At 41.3% G+C, this 26,284-nt stretch overlaps 2 protein-coding genes across 8 annotated transcripts in view; one reads left to right on the top strand and one right to left on the bottom strand.

The window, feature by feature from the left end:
• KIF1B (kinesin family member 1B) overlaps positions 1–25,188 on the bottom strand; it is a 150,355-nt gene extending 125,167 nt beyond the window's left edge. For 3 of the 7 annotated variants that reach the window (XM_082613279.1, XM_082613277.1, XM_082613278.1), the window contains exons 1-2: positions 24,839–25,187; positions 9,517–9,697 (exon numbers count right to left, since the gene is read on the bottom strand). In XM_082613279.1, coding sequence (XP_082469405.1) covers positions 9,517–9,622 — 106 coding nt within the window. In that variant the 5' untranslated portion in view covers positions 9,623–9,697; positions 24,839–25,187. Of the gene's footprint in view, positions 1–9,516; positions 9,698–16,807; positions 16,894–24,838 lie in introns of all 7 variants that reach the window. The other 4 variants (XM_082613274.1, XM_082613276.1, XM_082613275.1 and 1 more) reach the window with 3 other exon arrangements.
• Positions 16,371–16,779, top strand: LOC309800532 (small nuclear ribonucleoprotein G-like). The gene has a single exon (XM_082614696.1). It carries the CDS (start codon positions 16,411–16,413, stop codon positions 16,639–16,641), a length of 231 nt encoding a protein of 76 aa, XP_082470822.1. The 5' UTR covers positions 16,371–16,410; the 3' UTR covers positions 16,642–16,779.
• Positions 25,189–26,284: the final 1,096 nt, after the last annotated feature.

Below are 26,284 nucleotides of genomic sequence, written 5' to 3'. Positions count from 1 at the left end.
ACGATTTAGGTACCAAAACTAACCACAAAAAACAATTTCACAAATAACTTTCAAATACCGTCCTATGCGGACACCCAATTCCATTTGATCCTCACAACAACCTAGGAATAGAGAGCTGGGTAGGCATTAGCAACATCTCCATTTAATAAATGGAGAAGCTAAGGCTCAAATGTTTGATAACAGAGGATGAGCTAAATAATGTATGATTCATAACTATAACACAGCCACTAAAATCATGTTCCTGAAGACTACTTTAGACTTGGGAACATTTACCCACTGCATTACTAAGGGAAAGACCAAGGAGGCTACAGAGGTTTGGCAAAGGGAGAAGGGAGGTCCCTGCACAGACTTCAGCTTTTATTCTGAGTGAAATGGGAACCATCTGAGAGTTTAGAGCAAAAAAATAATCTGACTTCCATTCTAAAAGGATGGAGAACAGATTACTAAAGGGCAAGGGCTGAAGCAAGGAGAGGTGTAAGGAGGCTACTGTAGGGGGTGGCAGTAAAGGAGGTGGAGAGTGAGATTCTGGGTATACTCTGAGGCAGAGCCTACAGGGCTCTATGATGGATAGAGGATAAGAGAGAGAGTCAAGGATGTTTTATGATTTTTGCCCTGAGCAACTACAAAGGTAGAGTTGCCTTTAACTGAGTTGAGGGAGAATGCAGGGGAGCAAGAATGCAAAAGGATATATCAGATATTCAGTTTTGGACATTCCAAGTTTAAAATGTTTATTTAGACAAGCAGGTAAGAGGTGCCAGGTAGACAGCTGCATAAACTGCCTTCTAAAAACAATTCCTGGGACTTCCCTGGTGGTCCAGTGGCTAAAACTCCGTGCTCCCAATGCAGGGGGCCCGGGTTTGATCCCTGGTCAGGGAACTAGATCCCACATGCCGCAACTAAGACCCGGTGCAGCCAAATAAATAATTTTTTTAATAAATAAATAAATAAATAATAAAAACAATTCCTTCCCCACCTGTGAGGGGCTTACATTCTTTACAGCAGTCCTAAGAAGTGGTTTTAAGGTTCAAGTGTCTGATAATGAGTGATGAGCTAAATAAATTACGGTTCATAAATCCAACAGAATACTATATAACCATTAAAATCATGTTCTTGAAGAATACTTTAAAAAATGTGCTCAAGGGGCTTCCCTGGTGGCGCAGTGGTTGAGAGTCCGCCTGCCGATGCAGAGGACACGGGTTCGTGCCCCAGTCCGGGAAGATCCCACATGCCGCGGAGCGGCTGGGCCCGTGAGCCATGGCCGCTGGGCCTGCGCGTCCGGAGCCTGTGCTCCACAACGGGAGAGACCACAGCAGTGAGAGGCCTGAGTACCGCAAAAAAAAAAAAAAAAAAAAGTGCTCAGTAAGTTAATGGTAAATGAATTTATCTCATCTAGAAGAGGGTGCAATCTAATGCCCTTCTTTAAGACCATAAACTTTATCCCAGTAGAAGAAAAACGTAAGAAACAGAGAGGGATACATTCCAGAATGTCAGCTTAGTTAAGGTGCCATATGAGAAGTCATTAAATACCAAGGAAACTTGTGAGAAGGTCACTGACAGTGCAAGACCTGGACCTTCCCTTTATCAACCCATTCCAAAAGTCGTTCTAAAGGACAAAATTGGTTTCAATCAATTCCAATTGAGTAAACATAATATCATTTCAGGGGCACCTTTATTTCCCCACCCCAGCACACACACACAGACCCCTCTCATTGCTATAGCTTCAAGTCCTGATTACAGGAAAAGTGTTTTGTGTCAAAATTTTTAAAAAGTTTAATGCCACGGGTACCCAAGCTGATTTCAATATATTTTACTGAACTCTTCTTCCTGTGCTGTAAAAGCCTCTTCACCTTCTTGTTGCTTATCTTCTTACATTCCAGTGACTAAATGAGTGTCATTTAACCAAGGTGGACCTGTAAGCGTTCCTCTCTTTGGAAAAAGAAGTCAAAAAGTGGTTCGAAGGTTTCAGAAAGAGGGGACAGGAGGCAAATTTCGTGGACTTGTGCTTATCATATGATATGCCCTGGTCACTGGTCTAAATAGGCCTGGGTGCACAGCATCTCAATTTGCAAGATTAAGACTGTTTTTTTCCTTTGCTTTTATGCTTTCTTAATTAAATGTTTAATAGATATACTTATAAAATATATGTAGAGTTTAAACAGCAACAATAAACAAAACCCCAGGTACCCACCAGCCCATTACAGAACATGACTCTCACCTCTGTAGCTCCACTGTATGACCCTCCCAGACTTCTTTGCCCACCATCTCTCCACTGAGGCCTGCAAAATTTTGTCATTATTGCCTTACTTTTCTTCATAGTTTTACCCTACGTCTTTTTATGGAGTAAAGAATACAGAGAACAGTTTTGTATGTTCTTAAATTTATATAAATAAAATACATCAACTGCTTTTGCAACTTGCTTGTATAGCTATAGTTTATGATTTCCGTGTGTGTGTGTGTGTGTGTGTGTGTGTGTGTGTATGCAGTAATTCCTCTCTTCTTTGCTATGTACTATTATGTAAATACCACGGTTTATTTATCCATTCCCCTGCTGATGGATACTGGGGGTTATTTCCAGTTTTGGACTCTAAGAAAAATAGTGCTGTCAGGAGTTTAAATGCCAAAATATTCAGCAGTTTTAGTGACTCTCAGTGAAATTCATGACATTGGTAGAGGTTACTGAGAGATGAATGACTTGGGTATGAGTGAGATATACAGTTCACCAAATGAATCTTCACGAAGGGTAGGTAAAAAAACAAAACAAAAAACTGCACATTGCGTCTCTATGGTTAGAGCACATGGTGGCGAGGTGAAGAAGTAGTAGCTGAAGAGCTGTCCTTATCCTACTCCTCCAGCCACACTGTGAAGCACTTTGGGTGTTATATTATGGAGTTTACACCTTAGTCTGACCTAATCATGTCCTGGCTTATCCTGAAAAGACTTAAGGAGACATTTTGATGCTAGGCTAGTGCTTCTTAACCCTTTTTGGGGACAGAGCTCTCTTTAAAAACGTACTAAAGCCGGGACTACCCTGGTGGCACAGTGGTTAAGAATCCACCTGCCAATGCAAGGGACACGGGTTCGAGCCCTGGTCCGGGAAGATCCCACATGCCGCGGAGCAACTAAGCCCATGTGCCACAACTACTGAGCCTGTGCTCTAGAGCCCACGAGCCACAACTGCTAAAGCCCTTCAGCCTAGAGCCCGTGCTCCTCAACGAGAGAAGCCACAGCAATGAGAAGCCCGCACACCGCAACCAAGAGTGGCCCCTGCTCACCACAGCTAGAGAAAGCCTGCACACAGCAACGAAGACCCAACACAGCCAAAATTTAAAAAATTTAAAATGTACTGAAGCCAAGACATGGAAGCAACCTAAATGTACATCAACAGACGGATGGATAAAGAATATGAAAAAATATATATATGTAACACATTGTACATCAACTACACTTCAATAAAAAATATATGTATGAATTTTTAAAATCATATTGAATGTGATTACCCTCTCTCTAGGAATATGCATGAAACATTTTGCATGTAATTTCAAAGGGCTCCCACCTTGATAGACACTCAGAAGTCTAACCATAGACGCCAGTAAAAGAAACTCAGATTAAAATGCAAGTGCAAGTGCGAATTAGGTAACACTAAGGAGAGGAGAAAACTAAAGACTGACAAGAAAAGACTGGAATACAAAATTACACAGATGCTAACCATTTAACCTAATTGGAACAACAATAAAAATCCATCAAAATGCAGCAGTAGGCTGCAGTAAAGAGGTAAAAATAGAGGTAACCTTTCTTGCCCTCTTATTTTCCAGAATGTTCACAAAGATAATTTATATGCATTTACATTTATTTTCATGTAGCTATATTAATTTATGCTAGAAAAAACATACAGATTTATAAGAGTTCCTTTCAAAAGTCTTCCTTTCCAAACTCCATTTTGTCCCTGTGCTCCTCCATCCCAAATTTTCATTAACGGACATGAAGTCATTCTTTGTACCAGCTGTGATGTGCAGCATTTGGTTTAGAAATGCACATGTGCGAATGAAAAAGCCTTTTAAAATATACAAAATAAGCAATTAGCAGAAAAAAAAAAAACAGGATTTCTTTTATCCCACTTAATACCTGGGCATAGGGAAAAAAAAAAAAGATCCTAAACTAAGGAAAATTAATAAAAATATGAAGGAGACTTACCAAAGGATTAGAGACTGATTCCTACGGTTAAAGACAAAGCAAAAGATCACAATTTAATCACCAGAAGGAGTGTGTGAGAACTTATTGTTTTTCAGAGGGGAATTCATGCAGTTTCAAAGTCTCCAGATTTACACACATAACATAACCATAAATGTGAGCAGTTAGAGCATTAATTTTGTCCCATTTTCCTTTTTTAAAGCAATTAGACAATAAAAAAATGCTTCCAAAGTGGGAGAAACTTGGAATATAATGGGATATTATTAAACAAAGCTATTTGTATGCACCCTGGTCTCCCAAATGTCAAGACAGTAACATTTATTTGTGCCAGGGAAAATACTCCCTCTGAGACCAGAAAGTGCTTGAATAAAACTGCCACTACTCAGTTTTCAAATCTAGCACATTCCCTAAAGTACTCTTCACCACCCTCTTCTACTTTTTCATGAGACCTTATGGCAAGAACATTCCATTGCATTCCATCTACAATCAGCCATAATCCCTGTGAGCAGCAGTCCAGGCCAGCTTGCCAGCATAGCAGTCTTTTAATGCAGCTAACACATGTGGCTACAGAAAATTCATTTCAGTTTTTGCAACAATTCTAGGTTCAAAATCCATGCTCTCTCCCAATCTTAAGCCCCATTTTTTAAAAACAAGCCATTAATACTTTCTAAACATAACAAGTTGGCTCACTTAAAATCTCTCAAAAGTTATTTGGATTACATATTAGTCAAATTACTAAGAAACTGTCATATAAAATTGTAAACAGAAATAGAAAACAGCAGAAAACTGAAAACGCCAAAATTCTAGAGGAAAAAGTCTCTGATACAATTAGGTAATTAGCTTTCCAAAAACAAACACCTTTCAAAGAAACCAAAATTACCCCAAACTTTCTGAACCATGACAAAGCATTCAGCTAGAAAACTAACACTACTTTTTCTAAGGCTGATTCATCTAACGAGGACTTTTGTTTCAGGAGGCTAATATTATTTTAAAAGTCACAAATTTCTCCTGGTGAACGTTTAAGCGAAGAGGCAATGTGTTATAGCCAGATGAGGCTAGGAGTACCAATCTAGATATAACACTAATAAGTCCTAATAAGCTACAATTCTGAAACTTTCCCCAAACATACGGGATGTTTAGTTTAATCCTCAAGGTCAAGCTGAAATACCCTCCTATCATCTATGAATTTTACATGTGCCCTTTGCCAAACTCACATCTGCATTTTTTTAAAACCCTTTTTTATGGCAAGTATCACTTAGATCACTTTTACTTTATATTGAGGTTATTTTGGTATGTCTTGTCTCTCCTACCACAAACTTTAACTCCTTAAGGGCAGGGTCCTAAGGTACATGCAACTCTGTGATCCCTAGAGACTCACATTACAGCAGACTCTCAAAAGAGGAAGAGAAAGACATAGGGCAAGACAGAGCAGAGCTACTCAGCCTGCTGTCTAGAAAGGTTGTGGACAAAATATGATGGAAAAACCATTGGTAGTTCAGCGCTGTTCTTAAGGTGGTCCACAGACTGGTTTTCATTGTACTAGTACAATAAGCCCAGGCCTGGTCTAACCATATTAATTACTTCTAATAAAAACCAGGCATCTCTTCATTATATTTCCTCAAAAGACATATAAATATTTTCAATAATTCTGGAGAGATCTTTGGGGGAAATAAACAAGAATGAGTAAATAGAACTTAGCATCCTCACAAACTCCAAAATTTATGGCCCTATCCTTAGAAAATGTTCAACTAGGAATCTTATTTTCTTCTTCAGTTTGCTGGCTACCACAAGTGAAGACATCTGAAATCCTTCATTCAGAATGAGTATCATATTTGGATAATTTTACTTTTTTCCCCTAAACTGACATTATTTTCTATACAATCAAAATAATAAGGTCAAAAAGAGAGCCACATATCTTAGATACAATGAGGTCTAACACTTTTTTTTAATTAGCCATCAATAATCTCAGTGAGCTCTTAATCCAGATAATCAAACACTAGCAGTCAGAAAATTAAGCAGATCCAGATCCATTTCACATAACTATCCAGAACTATAGAAAATCTTAATTTTGCTACACACTCTAATAGTTTTATTCTCCTGAATAGTCAATAGATTAGTTTTTTTATATTGGTTTAGTACTTAGCATACCATTATACATATAGTAGATACTTGTTAATAAAATCCTATTAACTTATATGGATATTCTCTCATGCTAAAATCTCAAAAAGAAAAAAAAACATCTTTTACAAGATATAAACACGAATAGCTTTACTCAGGTGTTTAAAATATACAATGCAGGGCTTCCCTGGTGGCGCAGTGGTTGAGAGTCCACCTGCCGATGCAGGGGACGCGGGTTCGTGCCCCGGTCCGCGAAGATCCCACATGCCGCTGAGCGGCTGGGCCCGTGAGCCATGGTCGCTGAGCCTGCGCGTCCGGAGCCTGTGCTCCGCAACGGGAGAGGTCAAAACAGTGAGAGGTCCGCGTACCACAAAAAATATATATATAAATAAAATAAAATAAAATAAAATATACAATGCAGGGGTCTGGTGGCACAGTGGTTAGGACTCTGTGCTCCCAATGTAGGGTACTCGGGTTCGATGCCTGGTCAGGGAACTAGATCCCACATGCATGCCGCAACTAAGAGTTCGCACGCCACAACTAAGGAGCTAGCAAGCCACAACTAAGAAGCCAGCGAGCCGCAACTAAGGAGCCCGCCTGCCACAACTAAGGAACCAGCAAGCTGCAACTAAGGAGCCTGCAAGCTGCAACTAAGGAGCCTGCCTGCCGCAACTAAGACCTGGTGCAACCAAATAAATAAATTAATTAATTTTTAAAAAATAAAATATACAATGCAGTCAAGACTGCAAAATAAGTTACTATTATACCTTACCACTAATTAAAAGGAAAAAAACTACCTTAGAAAAAGATAATGCTACTTAAACTATCTCTTGAAGGAAATCTAACACAAGTTACTTCTAGGGAGAGGAACTGGTTGACTACGTGATGGGGTGAGAGGAATGTTTGTACTGTACACTCTTTGTACATTTTGGATTTCATACTCTCTGAATGTTTTACCTATTCACAAAAATAAATCAAAACGGGTGAAATTAACGTAATGCTATTTGACCTTGACAATGAATATAAACTTATAACTCATTTAAGATGTGGGCATTCTAAAATGATCTGTCATCAAGAAAAAATGTTAGTATTATTTCTTGTACTAATAAACATTTTCCATTTATTTTTATTATATGATAAAGTGATTTTTGCATTCGTGGATATGGCCTTTTAATACGCACTTTCTCCTTAAAAGTTTTTAGTTTAAGATTTCCAACCCTATAAAGAAAGTAGCAATACCCCAACCATTAATAAAAATCCATCTCCATGACACTGGGGATTCCTGGATAGTTCAGCATGCAAAACAGAGGAAATTATTTCTTTTCGGAATCAGTTCTGGCTCCTGATCCAGGATTTCCTAACGTCCGCACTTTAAAAGAACTTGTGATACAAACCAGCATATTTAGAGGCAACACCAACAGTCAAAAATGCCTCCAACTAGGGCTTCCCTGGTGGCGCAGTGGTTGAGAGTCCGCCTGCCGATGCAGGGGACACGGGTTCATGCCCCGGTCCGGGAAGATCCCACATGCCGCAGAGCGGCTGGGCCCGTGAGCCATGGCCGCTGAGCCTGTGCGTCCGGAGCCTGTGCTCCACAACGGGAGAGGCCACAACAGTGAGAGGCCCACGTACCGCAAAAAAAAAAAAAAATGCCTCCAATAAGTTATAGTTAAATGCATTTTTCAGAAAGAAACAAGGGGCTCAATGATCAGGTTTTAGTGTGCTCATTTCAGCAATACCTATACTAAAACTGGAACGATACAGAGAAGGTTAGCAAGGCCCCATGCAAATTTTTAGTTATACTGTGTAAAACTTAATTCTTAAAATGAAACACAAACGATAACATAGCTTGAATAAGTGACATTTAGGAATATAAACATTTGTTAGAGAACAATACTGAATTTTGCATCTCTTTTTACAATTATTCATAGGATATATAATTCATAGAATCACTGGCACAACTGACAAAGAAATGTAAAGCACAAACAGTGGTACAGCAGCTTAGACTCCTACTTTTGAATCTTTTTTTAAAAAATAAAATGTTGTGAGTCCTATTTAGCAAGTTCAGAAAAGTATGTAAGCAACAGAAGGTTCAAAGTTGTATATGAGGAATCTGTATCAAAAAGTAAACGGTGAACTCACAGTAACGGAGAATGATGGCTGGGGAGTGGGGGGAAAAAGGAGATTCTGATCAAAGGGTACAAACTTTCAGTTATAAGATAAGTTCTGGAGACCTAATGTGCAGCATGGTGACTATGGTTAATAATGATGTATTGTCTATGTAAAATTTGCTGAGAGTAGATCACAAGTGTTCTTACCACAAAATAAAAGGTAACTATGAGACGTGATGGATATATTAGATTTTGCTAATCATTTCACAATGTATAAACATATCAAAGCACCACACTGTAGACCTTAAATATATATAGTTTTATTTCCCACTGGGAGAATCCTCTACACAAAACACTGGCCCACAAATACATGAGATCAGCATGTTTCCTCAACAATTCAACATTAACTTGAATCTGAAAGAACAATTCAGCTTTATCACGAAGTTATAGGCTTTAAAACAGTAGAACCTACATCTATTTTAAGTAATAGTTTGCCTACAGATCCATATCAAGTAACTAATTCAAGTACCAAAAACCCCTTCAGTTTTGAAGGGGCTTCAAATGAGCTTCAGTCATTTTTCACCTAAGCAACTATATAGGGAAACAAGCTAGGAAGCAATGACTGATAATTTTTAGTAATAATTTACAAGTTTACTATCTGTTTTAGCTGTATCTGTTGTTCAACTCAAAGAACCATTGTAAGGAAGCAGAGTAGGTGTGAAGACCATCTTGGGAAGCTCAAGTGCTACTTAAAATCAAGAAAGCAAAGTAATCTTGGAGGCTCAACAGGTATATTTCATAGCATCATTTACTAAAAATCACTGCTTACACCTATACTATCATTAAGATTTCAACTTAATAACACTAGCTAAATTCGTTCAGTTCTCTAGGGACTTCTCAATTGTAAAGAAGAAAATAAATAGTCCATATTTAAATATGCTACAGCAAATATCACAGGGGGAAAACATTCAATGGATCATTCAGAACAGCAAAGTTCAAAGTGTTAATAGCCAAATGTTCATTTATTCTGATCACGGCAAGCAGGAAAAGGGGGAAGGATAAGAAAATGAGACAGAATCGATAGAACACAACATGAACTCACTGGTTGAGTTGCCCTGCATCTGAATGATGCACTTAGATTCTTTGCTGGTCTCTCGAGAATTGAAGGGTCGCACACGGACAGCCACCTTCACTGAGGCTCCCGACATTCTGATGGTCTTGTTATATATATGCAGTCCAGAAATAAAGAATCAAATCTTCTTACGAAATTATGTTCAAGTTTCCTTTAAAAAAGAAAAAATGATTCATACAAGATAGTCAGAATTAAAGTAAGCATGGGCTAATTTGAGCATATGAGCCATTATCTTAGTACTATTTGTTTCCATTTCTAAAAACCTCATCCCTTTTCTTCCCTATAAATCTTATATTCTCAACCGTAAATTATCAGATAGAAAATAAAGACTGTAATTTGTTTTCCTGTTCCATTATCTCTTTACCATGCCTAAAAAGTCCCTAGACTTAATAATAAAAAAATTAACTGCAAAGTAACAAACATCTTCCTTGCTCTCTGTTTTTCAGGATCAGTCTTCAATAATATATGAAAAAAAAAACAAAATGTTTATTTGTTAAAGAGGGTTCCTTACACAAGTAACTTGCCATCTGCAAAACAACTTATTACTTGTCTTTAAAGAAATGCACTGAACTTTTTATATCAATTTCAGTTTGAAACATCCAGTTACATGATGTATATTTAAACAGCAAAAGGACAAAGATAAGCTCTAGCTAGCTTCTTTAACTATAGGTATCCTGGGATTCCTTTAACTTCTATAAACCCTTTCATATGTATCTCATTTGGCCCTTACAACCATCCTGTACAATAAGCAGAGAAGGTTTCAAGAGACCCAAGTTCTATCCTCTGACTCACAGCAGAATCAAATCACTATATTTCACTTTTGAATGAAGCCACAGGAAAAAATGTGAACATTTTTTAGAGGAATAGTTTCCCTCCCAACAGAACAAAACGAACACTATTCTGTGAAAAGAACCCACATAAATAATTTCCACAAGAAACAACAGATCTCAATCTGTACTCTATCTGTTATATAAACATCTTCAAGAAGAACTGAACAAAAGAAAAAACTAAAAAAGAAAAATACTTATGGGTCCAATTACCAGGGAACTCCAACAGAACTTAAACCTGACCAATTTTTTTCCACATAATTAAGTAAAGGTTAGGAATGCTAACCTCCAGCTGAACAACTACTAATACTTTCCACAGGAAAAGGCAAAAATAAATATCTTATTTTCTAACAGCACTATCACTATTTGAAATTCTTGTTTTTTGGACCATGTCTATTGTCTGTCTCTCACACCACCACCAGAATGCTCAGAGACCTTGTTTGCCAGCACTTAAAACAGTATCTGATGAAAGAGCTCACTACATGTTTGCTGAAGGATTGAATTAATGAATTATATTTCCCAATTGTGAGAATTATCTGTTCAAGTCCTCTACCTGGTTTACTGACTTTTTTTGTTTGTGTTTCAAATGATTACAATATTTATTGATATTAATCTTTTTATATTTGCTGCAATGTTTTTTCCAGTCTGTTTCACATTTTATTTTACAATAAACAGATGGTTCTTTTTTAATACATCAAACATTTATTTTAATCACATTTATTAAATGAAAGCTTAGAGTTATTAACCCTTCCAATCTATACAGCATGACCTATAGTCAATAGTTGAATACTTTGCCAAAAGAGAGTGAATGAAGCATTCACAAAAAGCAACACACACAACACATTTCAACCCCCCAGAGTCCACTTTAATATACAGCCATCACCTCAGCACTCAGTATGTCCCATTATCTTCTCCCCCGAAACGAGCAATCTCTGCCAATCTTCCCATTTCTAGCTGGACCCATACCATAAATCTTGGAGTCACCTTTACTTCCTTCTCTTTGAATCCTTTCATTCGTGCTAACATTATTAATGAAACACCATAAGAAAACTTTTAAAACATAGATTTCCATCCTTCAATCCCTCCCTTCCTCTCATTCCCATTGCCCTAACCTTAATCCATGTCCTTGCTACCTCATGCCTAGCGTACTTGCAAGAAACTAATCTTTGAGCTTTTAGATTTAATCCAATAGTCCTTAAATGGGGGGAGAGGGGCAGCATTTGCACAAAACAATAACACAGGGGTCTTTTGAAAAGCAAATGAGCCTAGCCACCCCCCTTTTGAGATAGGGCCCAGGTATGGGTTGTTTTGTTTTGTTCATTTTCTAAAGATTATGTTGTAAACCTCCAGCTGAGAACTCTACTCAACTGCTTAACCCTACTGCAATATTAACCTTTCTAAAGCATGACTTTCTTTTTTTTTAAAGACTACATCTTTTTTTTTTTTTTTTTAACTTATTTATTTTGGCCGCGCCACGCGGCATGTAGGATCCTAGTTCCCAGACCAGGGATTGAACCCGCGCAGCCTACATTGGAAGTGCGGAGTCTTTTTTTTTTTTTGCGGTACGCGGGCCTCTCACTGTTGTGGCCTCTCCCGTTGCGGAGCACAGGCTCCAGACACGCAGGCTCAGGGGCCATGGCTCACGGGCCCAGCCGCTCTGCGGCATGTGGGATCTTCCCGGACCGGGGCACGAACTCGTGTCCCCTGCATCGGCAGGCGGACTCTCAACCACTGTGCCACCAGAGAGGCCCGGAAGTGCGGAGTCTTATAAATCACTGGACCACCAGGGAAGCCCCCTAAAGCATGACTTTCAATTGCACTTCCAAACCCAAGAACCTTTTCTTACTCCCCAGCACTTACAAGATCAGTCAAGGTACTCTGTATTCTAGTCAAGCTCCTTTACTATTCCACACACGTTCTTTCACACCTTCTAACAATTTCCCCCCTACAACAGATCTATGAATCTTCATTTTCTCCTCTACTTGATGGCCCAGCTCCAGTCTTAACTCTTCCAAATGACTACCCAAACATTCCAGGAATCACTGGTATTTCCTACAGTACTTACAGTCCCAAACACATTGTGAGAACACTGTTATCATTTTACACGACTATATTCTAGCTTGTACGTTCTTTAATAGCTTCCCAAGTGAATATCCTATTCCTTCAAAAATCTCTTTGAACTTGGGTTCCTTGAAAAAGTGGCTAATTCCAAGTCTGGGCAAGAAATTTCAAGATGATTCTGGGACATCTTAGTATGACCACAAGCAAGAAATCAAAGACTAATGGGGTCATGGCAAAAAGACACAAGTGCCAACTTAAAGGAGCTCCCACTGGACAAAGATGGGATAATTGGAGCATAAAAATACATACATACATACAAACACACTGCATATGGACTGAAAAACATTAAATATATAAATTCATGAGTTCATAACGATACTTTCAAAAACCTCATTATTCTGAAAACTGGCAAATAAAACAAAAGAATGGAGCACGCGTCCAGTCTGTGTATCCTGTATAAACTATATTCCAGGACAGTCAAACAGACAACGAGGACAAGCTCTTCTTTACAGAAAAAGTCTGACTAATAAATGCAGAAGAAATTACAGAATTAGAATGTCACCAATTCCCAACCCTACTAACATAACGGTTTTCTGCATCATCACTATCTACTAAAAAAGCCTTAAACGAAAGGTTGGTTGATATGGGAACATTATATTGTATGAATTAGGCTGACAAAATCTGAACCAAATGATCATCAATCTTAACATCACGAAAAGTGGGACACGTAGGTGGCCTATGCCTGCTGAGGTGCTGCAATAGGAAACACATGGCACCACCTAGTAAATATTATCCCACTCCCCTTAAAAAAAAAAAAAACTGACAGAAACAAGCCTCAGTTTATAGGACATATAGGGAGCAAAGAAACAATTTAAATGATACCTAGAAGATACAATCAGCCAAACCCAGAATACAGAAAAATCTACAGTTCAAGTCACCCAGTTTCTTCAATTAAATAGCATGATTTGGGGGAGAGGGGTGGTAATAAAAGAGGCTTAAATGTATTAATGAATAAATGTATTAATGTATAAATGTATTAATGAATATTGTAGATATGTAAATTTTAAAAAACCAAAACTTTCTTCTTTTGTGTTCTATTCAGGGCCTACCAAAATGTTCAGTGCTGCTAACTAACTTACAAACCGACAACAAAGGCTGAAACCTGCTTGCTGAGCTTTAGATCATAAAGTACTATTTAGATATAAAGTACTAGGAGCCCAAATACTGACCTCTTTCCTATTTTAAGTCCCCCCACGTATACCTTTCAATAGTTGTTTCACTCTTCTACCCAGCTAGCCTCCCGGCATACCATTCAACCTAACACACCCAAAGCCCAAACATCTCTCCACCTCCCCCAGCTCTTCCACCTCTTTTCTATTTCTTTTAATGTTCTCACCATTCTCCTGTTCCCACATAGGCCAAAAAGCTTGCTTCCTCTATCCATCTAATCAACTGCCAAATTACACGGCTTCCACCTATAAAATGTCTCTCCATTTCTACCACCGCCATACCATCCCTTTTACTCCTTCAAAACATCTCACCCAAGACCGTTAATCATCTTAACCACTTTCTCTCTTTCTTCCTCCTACCCCAACCATACTACACAATACTGCCATTTTCATATATTCCATCCATACTATGCAATGCTGCCAGATTCACACTCCTAACGCGCAGGTCTCTTCATATCACTGTCCAGTTTCTCTACTGTCTACCAAGCAATGACTGAACTTCCCACCAGTGGCACTCAATGTGTTCTGTAACATAAACCACCTATTTTTACAAGCCCACAAAACACTGCCTTCCATCCACTTTCCTTAACAACCACCCACCAAAGGGTTTCCTGAAAGCATCTCATGTTTTTCTGTCCCTGTGCCTTTGCTCCAATACTCCTTCTACCTACTGTACCCTTCCTCCTCTCCTGTTCTTCTCAAAATCCAAATTTTCTTCCAGGACCTTCTCATATGCTACTTATTTCTAAAGCTTTCATAGATTCTCCCCACCCTGCAAACTAAATGCAAATGCTTCTCCATTTAATACTTCTCAACTCATTGACCTTACCTAGGGCAAAATGAGTTATTTGTTTTTCTTTTTTTTTAAATAAGTTTATTTATTTTATTTATTTTGTTTTTGGCTGTGTTGGGTCTTCATTGCTGCACGCGGCCTTTCTCTAGTTGCGGCGAGCGGGGGCTACTCTTCTTTGCGGCGCACGGCCTTATTGCGGTGGCTTCTCTTGTTGTGGAGCATTGTAGGGTGCACAGGCTTCAGTAGTTGCAGCACGCAGGCTCAGTAGTTGTGGCTCACAGGCTCTAGAGCGCAGGCTCAGTAGTTGTGGCACACAGGCTTAGCTGCTCAGTGGCATGTGGGATCTTCCCGGACCAGGGCTCGAACCCATGTCCCCTGCATTGGCAGGCAGATTCTTAACCACTACGCCACCAAGGGAGCCCTGTTTTTCTTATCTCTGCTGTAAATTTTAAGTTCCTTGAGGACAAGACAGAATTTTAGTCATGCTTTTAGTCATTCTTCTTTGGAAGTGATAGATACATTTTAAAATTACTTTCCCAAAACAACCTGAACCTAAGTACATTTTTTTTTTCTGATTTAACTGTCCTGTGGTAAAACTGAACCATCTTCACAAGTGAGTTAAAATTTTATACAGTAATAAGAAACTACCGTTAAGTGGACTACAGAAAGCTTTACTTTGTTACTTCCCTACAACTACAAAGAGTATCTCTTTTATAATGGATGTCCATCAAATTAGTTTCAAAACTCCCTGAGCCTTTTAAAAAATTACCAATTATATAAATCTGAAATCAAGTTTAAATTCCAGTGAGAAACAATAATTACAGAATATTTTTAAGAAGTTATAGGAAAACAATAAAAATTACAATACATTTTCCAGTTTTATAGAGCCAAAGGCAGGTAGGAAAGGCAACCATACATACTCTAAGTCACTTGCACAGCCTCAGTTCTAGGCTGTTCCTCTGACCAGTTTTCCTTCTTTATGACATACGATTAGAAGCATTAGGAAAGTGGAATGGAGCAGAAATTCCAGAAGCCTTCACTAACAGTAAAGGGATAATAAAACATTTAGATCTAATTCATTTGAATTTTTCTAAATTTTTGCACAATTGCTTAGCTTTGACCTTGTGCAATTCTCTCTTGCCCTCAGAGGCACTCTGAATTATTAGGAGCCTAAGGAGAAGACTAAATGACTTCTCAGCAAAGTGAAAAAACAAGAATGAAATAATCTTAGATTTTTGGTTGGTTGGGTTTTGTAATATCCCTTTTTTATAGAAAACAGCCAGGGTTATATTCCTAAAACAGAGGTCAATGCATGTCATTCCCTCTCCTTAAAAGCATTCAGTTGGTTTCCATGGCCTCAGAACACAACCTAAAAATTCATGAGCCTCCACAATCCAACCTCCTTCCCCAGTCTGTTTTCACTGCCCAACTTTAAGCCTTCTCCACCAAGCACCTCTTACTACACCAAGCATGTGATGCTTGGAAGCTCACTCTCCCTTCTAACCTATTACAAGTCCATATCTTTTGAGGACAAGGTCAACTGTCACCATGAAGCAGGAAGCATTAAGTCATATGTTCCTTAACATCCCCCTTTCTAAGCTAAAAGTCATCCCTTCTTCCTCTTTGCTCCCTAAAAACGTTGTGTTGATTCCTCATTTTTCTACTTATTTCATTCTGCCCCACGTTGCAGTCAGTAGTTTACTTAACTCTCATACATCGATACTTTATTCAGTACATGTTTGTCACAACTGAAAACAGAATTTAACCAAGAAATTCAGTCTTTTAAATTCAACATTCACACAATTTGCTACATCCCCGCAAATTTACAATATCAACAAGCAGTCTATTTAAAAGATAATCTTTTCTAGTGAATTACATTTTAAAGAATGAATTAGGGGTGAGGGACAACTCGAATTCCGTTTGGAGGCATCTTTGAGCTCGTCGAGTAGACATCATGAGCAAAGCTCACCCTCCAGACTTGAAGAAATTTATGGACAAGAAGTTATCATTGAAATTAAATGGTGGCAGACATGTCCAAGGAATATTGAGGGGATTTGATCCCTTTATGAATCTTGTGATAGGTGAATGTGTGGAGATGGCAACTAGTAGGCAACAGAACAATATTGGAATGGTGGTAATACGAGGAAGTGGCATCATCATGTTAGAAGCCTTGGAACGAGTATGAACAATGGCTGTCTTTACCAGAGAAATCAACTGCTTCCACATGTCCCCTTCTCCACATTTTACTATGATGAAAATTGGGTCGTGTACATTTTCTTACTGAACTTTTTTGTTAAACTTCTGTTAATAGTCAAAAAAAAAAAAAGAAAAAAGAATGAATTAGGGAATACCTGGCAGTCCAGTGGTTAGGACTCGGTGCTTTCACTGCCGAGGGCCCAGGTTCAATCCCTGGTCAGGGAACTAAGATCCCACAAGCCTTGCAGCACAACCAAAAAAAGAAAAAAAAGAATGAATTATAAGAATAAATGTATACTCCAAAATAAATATCTGTAGCTAATGAGCCCGTTTTGAGAGGGTGTGAAAATTTCCTTGTTATTATTAAAGTTTTGCATCTCTTGGTCTAATACTCTCCTTGAGGACCAAGCAGGCTTTAGGATCCAATATTCTGTGTCACTGACCATGCCTATACTGACAAAATGGCCCCCAAAATGTGAGAATTCATTTTTGTGTGTGTATGAATTTTGTGTGTGTATGTATGTCTATTCTTGGTCTTTGACTCTGTGGATAAAAATCAGCCATGAGCCAAGTTGTAAAAGCTCAAAATGGATCACATGTTAGAAAAACCTCTTTCTGCATTCTAACCCAATGCCAAGAATCAGACTGCACAGGAAGTTTCCTGACAGATCAGATTTTCAATCTCAAATGAGATTACACTAGCTCAGTCAGGCTCCCCAACTGTTTTAACCACTATAGAAAATAACCTGAAACAATTTTTAGATTTATTAGACACATGTCTTCCTGTCATTGAAATTAAGAAATCAAGAACTTTCCTTTTTACTGGTGACATGCTTTTATTCTCATAAACGAAGAAGTACATCCAGAAACAACAGCTCCTAAGGCCTAAGGCTTAAAATAAACTACTCTAAAGTTTTTCATTGTTTTCTTATCTTTCACTGTTTGGATGGTTAATACTAAGCTCTATCTAATAAGTCAATTCATTTTAGTATCTGAAGCCACATCCTATAATTTTTTTTTTAGCAGATCCACTGGGGGCTCTGCCACTCAAAACCCAATATTCCACTGAAGCTCTTCTATTGTCAAAGTGGATGACAACAGCTACTCCTGGAATTGTCCGGGTTAAAATGAACTCAGCTCGGCTATGATGTAGAAATGGAAGTTTCAGTCAGAGGTTAATTCAAATTTGGTATGAGGCAAGGTTCTTTCTGAAATCTGCCTGTGACCACACCTACCTGCCTGGTAGGTAGCTCACTAGCTGGGCAGGAACGCAGGTCAGACTTTTCCATGTGTCAACAATGGGTCAATCTTGCCACATGATAAACCAGTACCCAAAGTTTAATAGGTATGTTTTCATTGAGATGACAACACAGAATACAAGTATTCCAGGTTCTCACCAGGGTTATTAAATAATGAGTTTTCTGCTGGGATACTCAGACTTATCTTTGCATAAAGTTATATACCTGAACCACGTTAGTCATATCCTTCATAGAAAAGACGTAAGTTATATTTTAATGTTGTATTCTCAGTGAGGAAAGCAGGTGGATTACTTTTTTTAAATAGGTCTTTGAAGAACATTTCTTCCTTTTACTTAAAGACCTGCTGAAAACACTTAGTACGTATATCTTTCTATCAGGATGTCTATAACACTTTTCTCTTAGAATTTCTTTAGAATTCATTACCAGAAAAAAAGTTCCTCTTGACAAATCATTAGCTTTCTTTTACCAGAATGAATAGTGTATAATTTCTCTTTCCCTTTTTTTTTTTTTTTTTTTTTTTTTTCTTTTTGCGGTATGCGGGCCTCTCACTGTTGTGGCCTCCCCCGTTGCGGAGCACAGGCTCCGGATGCGCAGGCCCAGCGGCCATGGCTCACGGGCCCAGCCGCTCCGCGGCATATGGGATCCTCCCAGACCGGGGCATGAACCCGTATCCCCTGCATCGGCAGGCGGACTCTCAACCACTTGCGCCACCAGGGAGGCCCTCTCTTTCCCTTTTTATCTTGACTTTCCAAAGTTTCAAAACTAAGTTACAATAACCACACTATGCAAACTTACACATATACAAATTGTTGTAATTTCTATATTTACTTTTTCCTCCTGTCACATAGATTTTTGTTTCTTCTCCATGTTTAACAGCCTCACCGTATATATAGTATTGTGGTAAGCTGCTCAAAACCTTTTTCAAAGCAGTAAGTGATATAAATTATAACTAAATAAAACTTTCCTGTAACAGCCTAACCTGCTATTTATTTTAACATTGAAAATGTTATATAGTCAAAATTCTAGTTCTTAGAAACAAAGTAAGCCTTTAAAAGTTATACAAAAATTTGTGTTGAATGAATGATAGCCATGTGAATGGCCAGAAAAGCACGAGGCCCAGGAGACTGCAACCAGCCCCACAATACAGAAGCAGACAAAGGAGGGAGTGAAGTGAGCAACACTTTCAATACAGCACAGGCGTGAGGCGTGCCCCCCGGTATCAGCAACAAAGGGCTGGAAACCAGAGCATGAGCAGTGTTGGTGAAGTGGGGGGATCACTGCAGCTAGTCTGTGGTGGGCTGGGGAGTAATTAGGAGGCAAGGAATTGGAAATGCAAGTATCCTCACTGTTTCCAGAAGCTGGCTGTGAGGACAGGAGAGACAGCCAGGAGGGAACAGGAATGAAGCAGGAATTTTTCTCCTCCCCACCCCATTTTATTAATACGAAAGACTTGGATGTTTCTATCCTTTATTCAGCAGCTATTTATGAGGTGCCTACAATGTGACAGGCAGTTCCAGGAGTCTGGGATAAATCAGTGAACAAAACAGATAAACATCCTTGCCATGGAGGAGTTTTCCTTCTAGTAGGGGAGAGGGGACATTAAAATAATAACTTAAGTTATTACACAGAATGTTCGGTGATTATAAGCGTTATGAAGGAGGAAAAGTACAGCAAAGTCGGGAGGCTCAGGAGTGTGGCTGGAAGGGGTGCCACGCAGGTGCATAAATGAGGTCAAAATAGGCCTGTTGAGGTAGTGAGGTTTAAGCAAAGACCTGAAGGAGGTAAAGCAATCAGCCAAGCAGATTTCAGGGAAAGAGTGTTCCAAGCAGAAGAAAGAGTCAGAGCAAAGGCCCTATTGTGGGACTGCGCCTCCTGTGTTCAAGGAACTGTGTGTGGGGAAACAGCGAAAGAGGGAAAGAAAAGTAGCCAATACAGCAAGTCCCCAAAGATTAGGAAAGGCAGTGATATACAAAACACAAGCCAAGGGGTCAGCTGAAGTCAGAGAGGGTAACCTTTCCCTTGAGACTGGAGGAAAGAGGGTAAGAAAGAAGGCAGAATGTGAGTGTTTGGCGTGGGGTGGGGGACAGCAGAGCCAAGGACCTCACTATGGAGAGCGAGGGTAGTCTGAATTGTTTTCTAATTATGGTAGGAAGGAAGGCATCAGAAGTTTTCAGTATTTCCTCAGGAAAGATGCCTGCTTGGTACATGATTATGTGATGAAGCAAATGAGGCTGTTCTGGCTCCTGCATAATTATTTCATGCTAATACAGCAGGCAAGATTGTCAAAGCAGGTACTGCTGTGGTTGGTATTCAGAGTTGTTGTATCCAAGGAATGTATTTCCTCAGAAAAATAAAATCAAATGAGGACTTGCTTTTAACTTCAGAGAAGAGAAAATTAGATCAAACTTATCAATTCATTCAATGTCAGAAAGCTATAAAGATTTATGGGCACGGGGAGATCAGCTCGGGGCTTTGTGACCACCTAGAGGGGTGGGGTAGGGAGGGTGGGAGGGAGCAGCAAGAGGGAGAAGATATGGGAATATATGTATATGTATAGCTGATTCACTTTGTTATACAGCAGAAACTAACACAACATTGTAAAGCAATTATACTCCAATAAAGATGTTAAAAAAAAAAAAAGAAGGCAGAGAAGTTTCTAAGGAAAGGGAAGTGGGGGAATCCACGCCTTTTCTTTCCTATGAGGCTATAGGTAAGGTTTATGCCAAGTATGGGGCAGTGGGGAGGCCTAACTAAAACGGTCAAGATTTTTGAAAAGCCAGTGTGGAGAACGGGGGAGGGAACTGAGCAGAAATGCTTTGACAGACACCAAAGACAGACTCAGGGGAAACCTAAGACTACACATCAACTGTGGTACCAATCCCCAGCACTGTGTGAGGTTTCTCCATGACACAGAGTAAAAAAGGGAGGCTACAGATGATAGGAATGATGCAAGGCTGGCATCGGCACAGTGGGTCTTGCAGAACAATAAAGAAGAATTAAAAACTTCAAGTGCTAGTAAGAAAATGGCTGAGGCAATGCACCCAGAAATCACAGTGGAGAAAAGGAAGACAAAGAAGTAAAATCTGAAAGGGGCCAATGGACCAAAGACTTGAGGTGGGAGAACACACAGCAACAGACTACTAAAGTGAGAGCTGTAAATTATCATAGTTGAAGATCTGAAGGTGATGACATGTTAGAAGATATGGTCACAATACTGAGTTACTGGAACAGAATGAAGCCAACGTTTGCTTGAGCTGAAGTCAAGGAATTTTAAAGTTAAGAGTAGTTATAAAGGAAGATCAGCATAGTGGTCACTTACTACTTCTAGTGACCCTGGGGAAGTCATTTAGCCTCTGTCTCAGTTTCATCTGTAAAATGGAGATAATTGTATCTATTTTCTATGGTTGTTCTAAAGATTAAGTTAGCGAGTAAATGTAAAATAAAGTGGTTAGAAAAGAGCCTGGCACATAGAAAGAGCTCAATATGAGTAAGCTATTTTATCATTATTGTTGTGGTGGTTGTTGTTTATACAGTCACGGAAGTCTGCCAGGATGATGTCAGAGATTCGGATGGAAGGGAGAAGTAAGCCAAGTCGTCAAACAGAGCAATGGTAGGTGATGGTGTAGTTGAATGATACACTTTGGTGTAAAAAATGTGATATCATAGGTAAAAAAATTCTAAAATCTATCAGACATTTACAATCTTGTGACTTAAAACACATATACAAACCACTACAAAATAATAACAAAAGTACCAATCGAGTATTAGATAGTTAAGTATTATATGGCAATACAGAGAGGGAAGAGGCTCTGACTGAAAATCATGGAAACCACCATGGCAAGGGCAGCAATACACTAAACTGTACTAAAACAGAAAGGAGTTGGAGTTAACTTGATCTTACCATATCCATAGGCATTTGGTAAAGTGAAACTTCCTTGAGAGTAAAGAACTAAATCTCTACACACACTCTTAATTAACTGGTAATGAATGTCGTAGAAGTGAGCATAAACGAATTACTGGGCCATTAATCGAAAAGTCCAACTCAGAAGTCCAAAGCACCCTTGGCAGGTTTTTGCTATTACAGTCACATCTGTTTCATTTATCTTCTACTGATGACCTGCACGAAAAAAAAGTTCTAAATGTGTATTTATTCACACTCTTTTATGAACTCCAGAAATTCACCAGTATCTGTACCAACAAGGCCATCTTTTAAAGAGAACTACATGAAGTAGATATGCTATACCTTTCCCTTCAGAGCCTTGTGAAATTACATCACATCAGTTTACAAAACCAAAGGGATATGCTTACTCCTGGAAAAGACCTGCTGTGATCAGCAGCCTGGGAAGAGGGTTTACAAACATGGCAGGGGCCCTTTGTTGTCCTTTACTTTGTACCCAGGACAAGACCAAAGCGGGATGTGAGCTAGAAAGCTTTGGCCTTGGAGAGACTCTGTTGGCACTCTTCTTGGCAGTTTATTCCCTGCACATATTCAAAGTGGGAAAGAGAAACGAGAGAAAAAAGGAAAACTGCATTCATATCTGGTCTTGAAAAGGAAAGTTTGCTTAGAAGCTGTACTTAATTGGATAAACTTTGGAAAAACATTCATCAGAGCAGAGCTGCACAGACTCACAAAATCTTGCCTCTAAATCAGACTCACAGTCAGGTCTGATTTTACCAAATGCTGAAATTATGTTTAACCACAATTCTTCAGATCTTTTCTACTAATAAAGTCAATGTCAAAATTTAAATCTTAGAAATATTTCTTAATTGGGGCATGGAATTTAAAAACAGACATTCTGTATTTCTCGCATGTTAACACAATGCAAAAAACACTAATTTCTGTTGAAGCCATGTTTGATTCAACCAAGTTTTAAAAGGAAAACTTAATGATAAAATAAAAAATAAGGGCTTCCCTGGTGGCGCAGTGGTTGAGAGTCTGCCTGCCGATGCAGGGGACGCGGGTTCGTGCCCCGGTCTGGGAGGATCCCACATGCCGCGGAGCGGCTGGGCCCGTGAGCCATGGCCGCTGGGCCTGCGCGGCCAGAGCCTGTGCTCCGCAACGGGAGAGGCCACAACAGTGAGAGGCCCGCGTACCGCAAAAAATAAAATAAAATAAAATAAAATAAAAAATAAAGTGTTAAGACTTTTCTTAGAAAACCTTATCTGAAAATGTTTAAGTAGTTCAACTTTAGTTACAGGAATTTATTCATTAAGAAATGGAGTTTGAATGAAAGCGAAGGGCACAAAGAAGGCGGGCATGCCATTCTCCAGGATTTTTCCACGTCCAAGATGTAGGAAAAGATTTATATGCTCACACTGAATTCTTATTGATCATATCCAGATCTTTTTTACAACGCCAACATGTGTGCAATCTTCATATTCCATCCTTAAACTGTACATTACCAATTTCACTTGCCTCATAATCCAACCGCTATACCAAGTTAATTAGGGAGCATCACCTCGCTTCTTAGAGAACACAAGATTTTATTACGACTAAGCTGAGCTGACAAAATGCCAGCCTTTATATAAAATACCCACCAGGATATCACCTCTTAAGAGCTATTCAAATCCAATCACCATACTTTCATGGGGCTCAGACAGACCCATCTAAGACACAAAACATGTTCAGTATCAGCAGAACAGCTGCCTAGAACAGTAAGAGATATGTGAGCAAGGGATCTGTTGACAATCTAATTTCAGCTACCTCGAGATTCCACAAAGATGACAACCTGCGGCCTCAGAAATACTGCTGCAAGCCTCTACCATCATCAGAATATTCCAGTTTACTTCACCTCTGCGTACTGAGCTACTCTGAACATCTATCCACCCGACGCAACATACTAATTCCAGGCCTCCATCCTGATAAATTGGCCTTAGTAATCCTCAGATCTGCCTCTGTACAAGTCAGGCATCGTCATCCCTTCTGTGCCCATAGCCCTGGTCATAGAAGACGAACACAGAAACCCATCATTTCACCCCAACAGGAATGGAATCTTGAAGGCACTCTGCCCTGGAAGCTCAATTAGCAATTCACCAACGGGAAAAAGTGATTTTGGAGTTCCATTCTGGTTTTAGGGCCCAGAATGTTTTGTGTGGCACGAACAATGACTGGCTGGCTGGAGCAACCTCCCAACCCCCCCAGTTCGGCTGTGGTGCGGCCCGTCACCCTGAAAGCTGCCAGGGCTGTCACTCGGTGCCTTCCAGCAACCGGACCTGGCTCCTAAAGGATTTGTCAGATCATCCTCCCAATATGGCTGCTAGAGTAATCCCGGGCTGCCGATCGCCGAGACCACGCCAGCCTCCCCACGGCTGGCCAGCATCCAACAAGCCCCCTCCCTTCCCACCGCGCCCCTCCTCTCCAGTCCTTGCACCATCGGCTCCCCCCTCCCACGCGATACCCGCTCCTGCCTTCATCTGGCAAAAGGGCCCAAACACATTCCTAGCCGAAGCCCCGATGCCAGCCAAAACGGGGGAGAGGGGATGGGGGGAAATAAGAAAGGGTAGCTTCAAGACGGAGCAAAGCCGCAATATGCGCAGAGAGCCCGGCGAATGGGCCGACAGCGGCGGCTCGGCTGACCTCTGGGCACAGCCGGAGCCTGGCGGCTCAGGGGGAGCGGAGGGCTGGTGCGGGGCGCTGCGGGGGACCCGGCAGGCCGCTGGACCCAAGCCCGGGGCTCGCGGGGACGGTCCCCCACCCCCGAGGCCGAGGCTCCCCAACCCCGCCCCGCCCCACCCCACCCGTTGCCCCGGTGGGGCAGCGCCCTCAGTACTCGCGGCTCCGGCCTGGCTCGGAGCTTCCCCCGCTCGGACCCCGCCGGCCCCTGGGCCGGCCGCCCCTCCCCCCGGGCGGCCCCCTCCTCAGGCCGGCGGCGAAGCGCCCCCCGCTGCCGAAGCGCCCCCCGCCGCCCTCCCCGCCCCCCGCCTTACCTCAGACGCGCTGCAGACAGACGGACGGGCGGGCGGGCCGGCCAGATCAGCAAGCGCCGCGGCGCGCGGGGGCGCGGGGAGCCCGGCACCGACGCTCCTCAGCGCGAGCAGCGGCCGCCGAGAGCCGCAGGGCGCCGCTCGGCAGCCCCATCACGCATCGATCCAGCCCCGCACCGAGGGCCGCGGCGGGCGGAGGGTGGGAGCGCGGGAGACCGGGGCGCGGCGAAGGGCCGGCGGTGGCGGCTTCGGCAGTCGGGGAGCGGCTCGGCCTCACGCTGGCACCTCCCAAGACCGCCGCCGCCTGACTGCCCCGCGTCGGTCCTAGCGAAGCTCCGCCTGCAGCCGCCGGCGCCGGACACCGCCCGGAGCCCGGCCGCCGCGCGTCACCTCCGCCCGCCCCGGCGCCCGCGACTGACGCGGACAGCGGCCAATCGGGGTGCAGAGCTCGGGGTGGCCGGCCAATCGCAGGGGAAGCCGGAGAAGGGATGCGGCGAGGAGAGGCGGAGACTGCGGGGCGCCTCCTGGTGGCTCAGAAGCCGGAGCGGGTGCGGGGGTGCGGCGTGGGTGAAGGCTGTGCCCGGAGTCCCCTCCAGGTTGACCCCCGAAGGGCGTAAGTCGGCAGCAGGCGCGCCGGGCTAACCCGATCATCCGCCTTGTAAGGGGACAACGCAAGCCTAAGTGGGACGGGGCTGTGGGGGCCAGAGGAGCAGAGACGATTGTGGGAGGCGGCCGAGTGTGGAGTTATTGTCCGTTTGGAAAACATCTCACGCGTTGAAGCCGCCGAACGCGGCGCAGTTGGAGTTGAAGCACGCAAAAGGATGAGTGTATGATCCCGCAGAAAGCCTCCCGGCCTATTCTTATCGAGCCCGATCACAGCACCTCCCACACGCCACCTTGGGAGAAAAGGCCGAATGAGTAATGGAAAAGTATGACTTAGTGGGCATTCAACTTGTCTCCTTGGGAGACCGAGTAAGGGCCGCGAGTAAAAGAACAAAATGCTTTGTATCGCACCGAGTTAACCGACCGAGCTCGCCTTTGGGAGATGCCCTTGAAGGAGGGTTATTGGAATTCAGAAACCCAGAGAACACAAGCGCTCTGGTAGCGATTTTTAAAAATCAGGTTTAGATTCAGCTCAAAAGAAAAAACCCACAACTGTTCATGAGAGGTACAATTCAGTACTTAACAAAATATTAATTCAGCGGTAATATGTGAAATTATCATGCCAAGCATCACTATTTTATAAGGTTGTGAAATGCTTTTTGATTTGCTAGCAGAAATTTAAAGTAAAATCGGATTTCCCCCCTGAATTCAATACAGTATTGGATGTAAAAAGCCTTCTTTATAAGCATAGCCGCTAAAACATCAAAATTAAGTTTCTACACTAATAATTTTGGAAGATTTCCACCCCGGCTAAAGTCCTCATACTCGCCATCCAGTCAACATCTT

Source organism: Mesoplodon mirus (assembly GCF_964341445.2).
Source record: "Mesoplodon mirus genome assembly, chromosome: 3".
NCBI lineage: Eukaryota > Metazoa > Chordata > Mammalia > Artiodactyla > Ziphiidae > Mesoplodon > Mesoplodon mirus.
The sequence above is the reverse complement of the archived record's forward strand: the minus strand, read 5'-3'. Positions and strand labels throughout refer to the sequence as shown.

What these genes read in the sequence shown, in the direction of transcription:
- LOC309800532 (XM_082614696.1), top strand. Translation starts at nt 16,411, where the DNA reads ATGAGCAAAGCTCACCCTCCAGACTTGAAGAAATTTATGGACAAGAAG.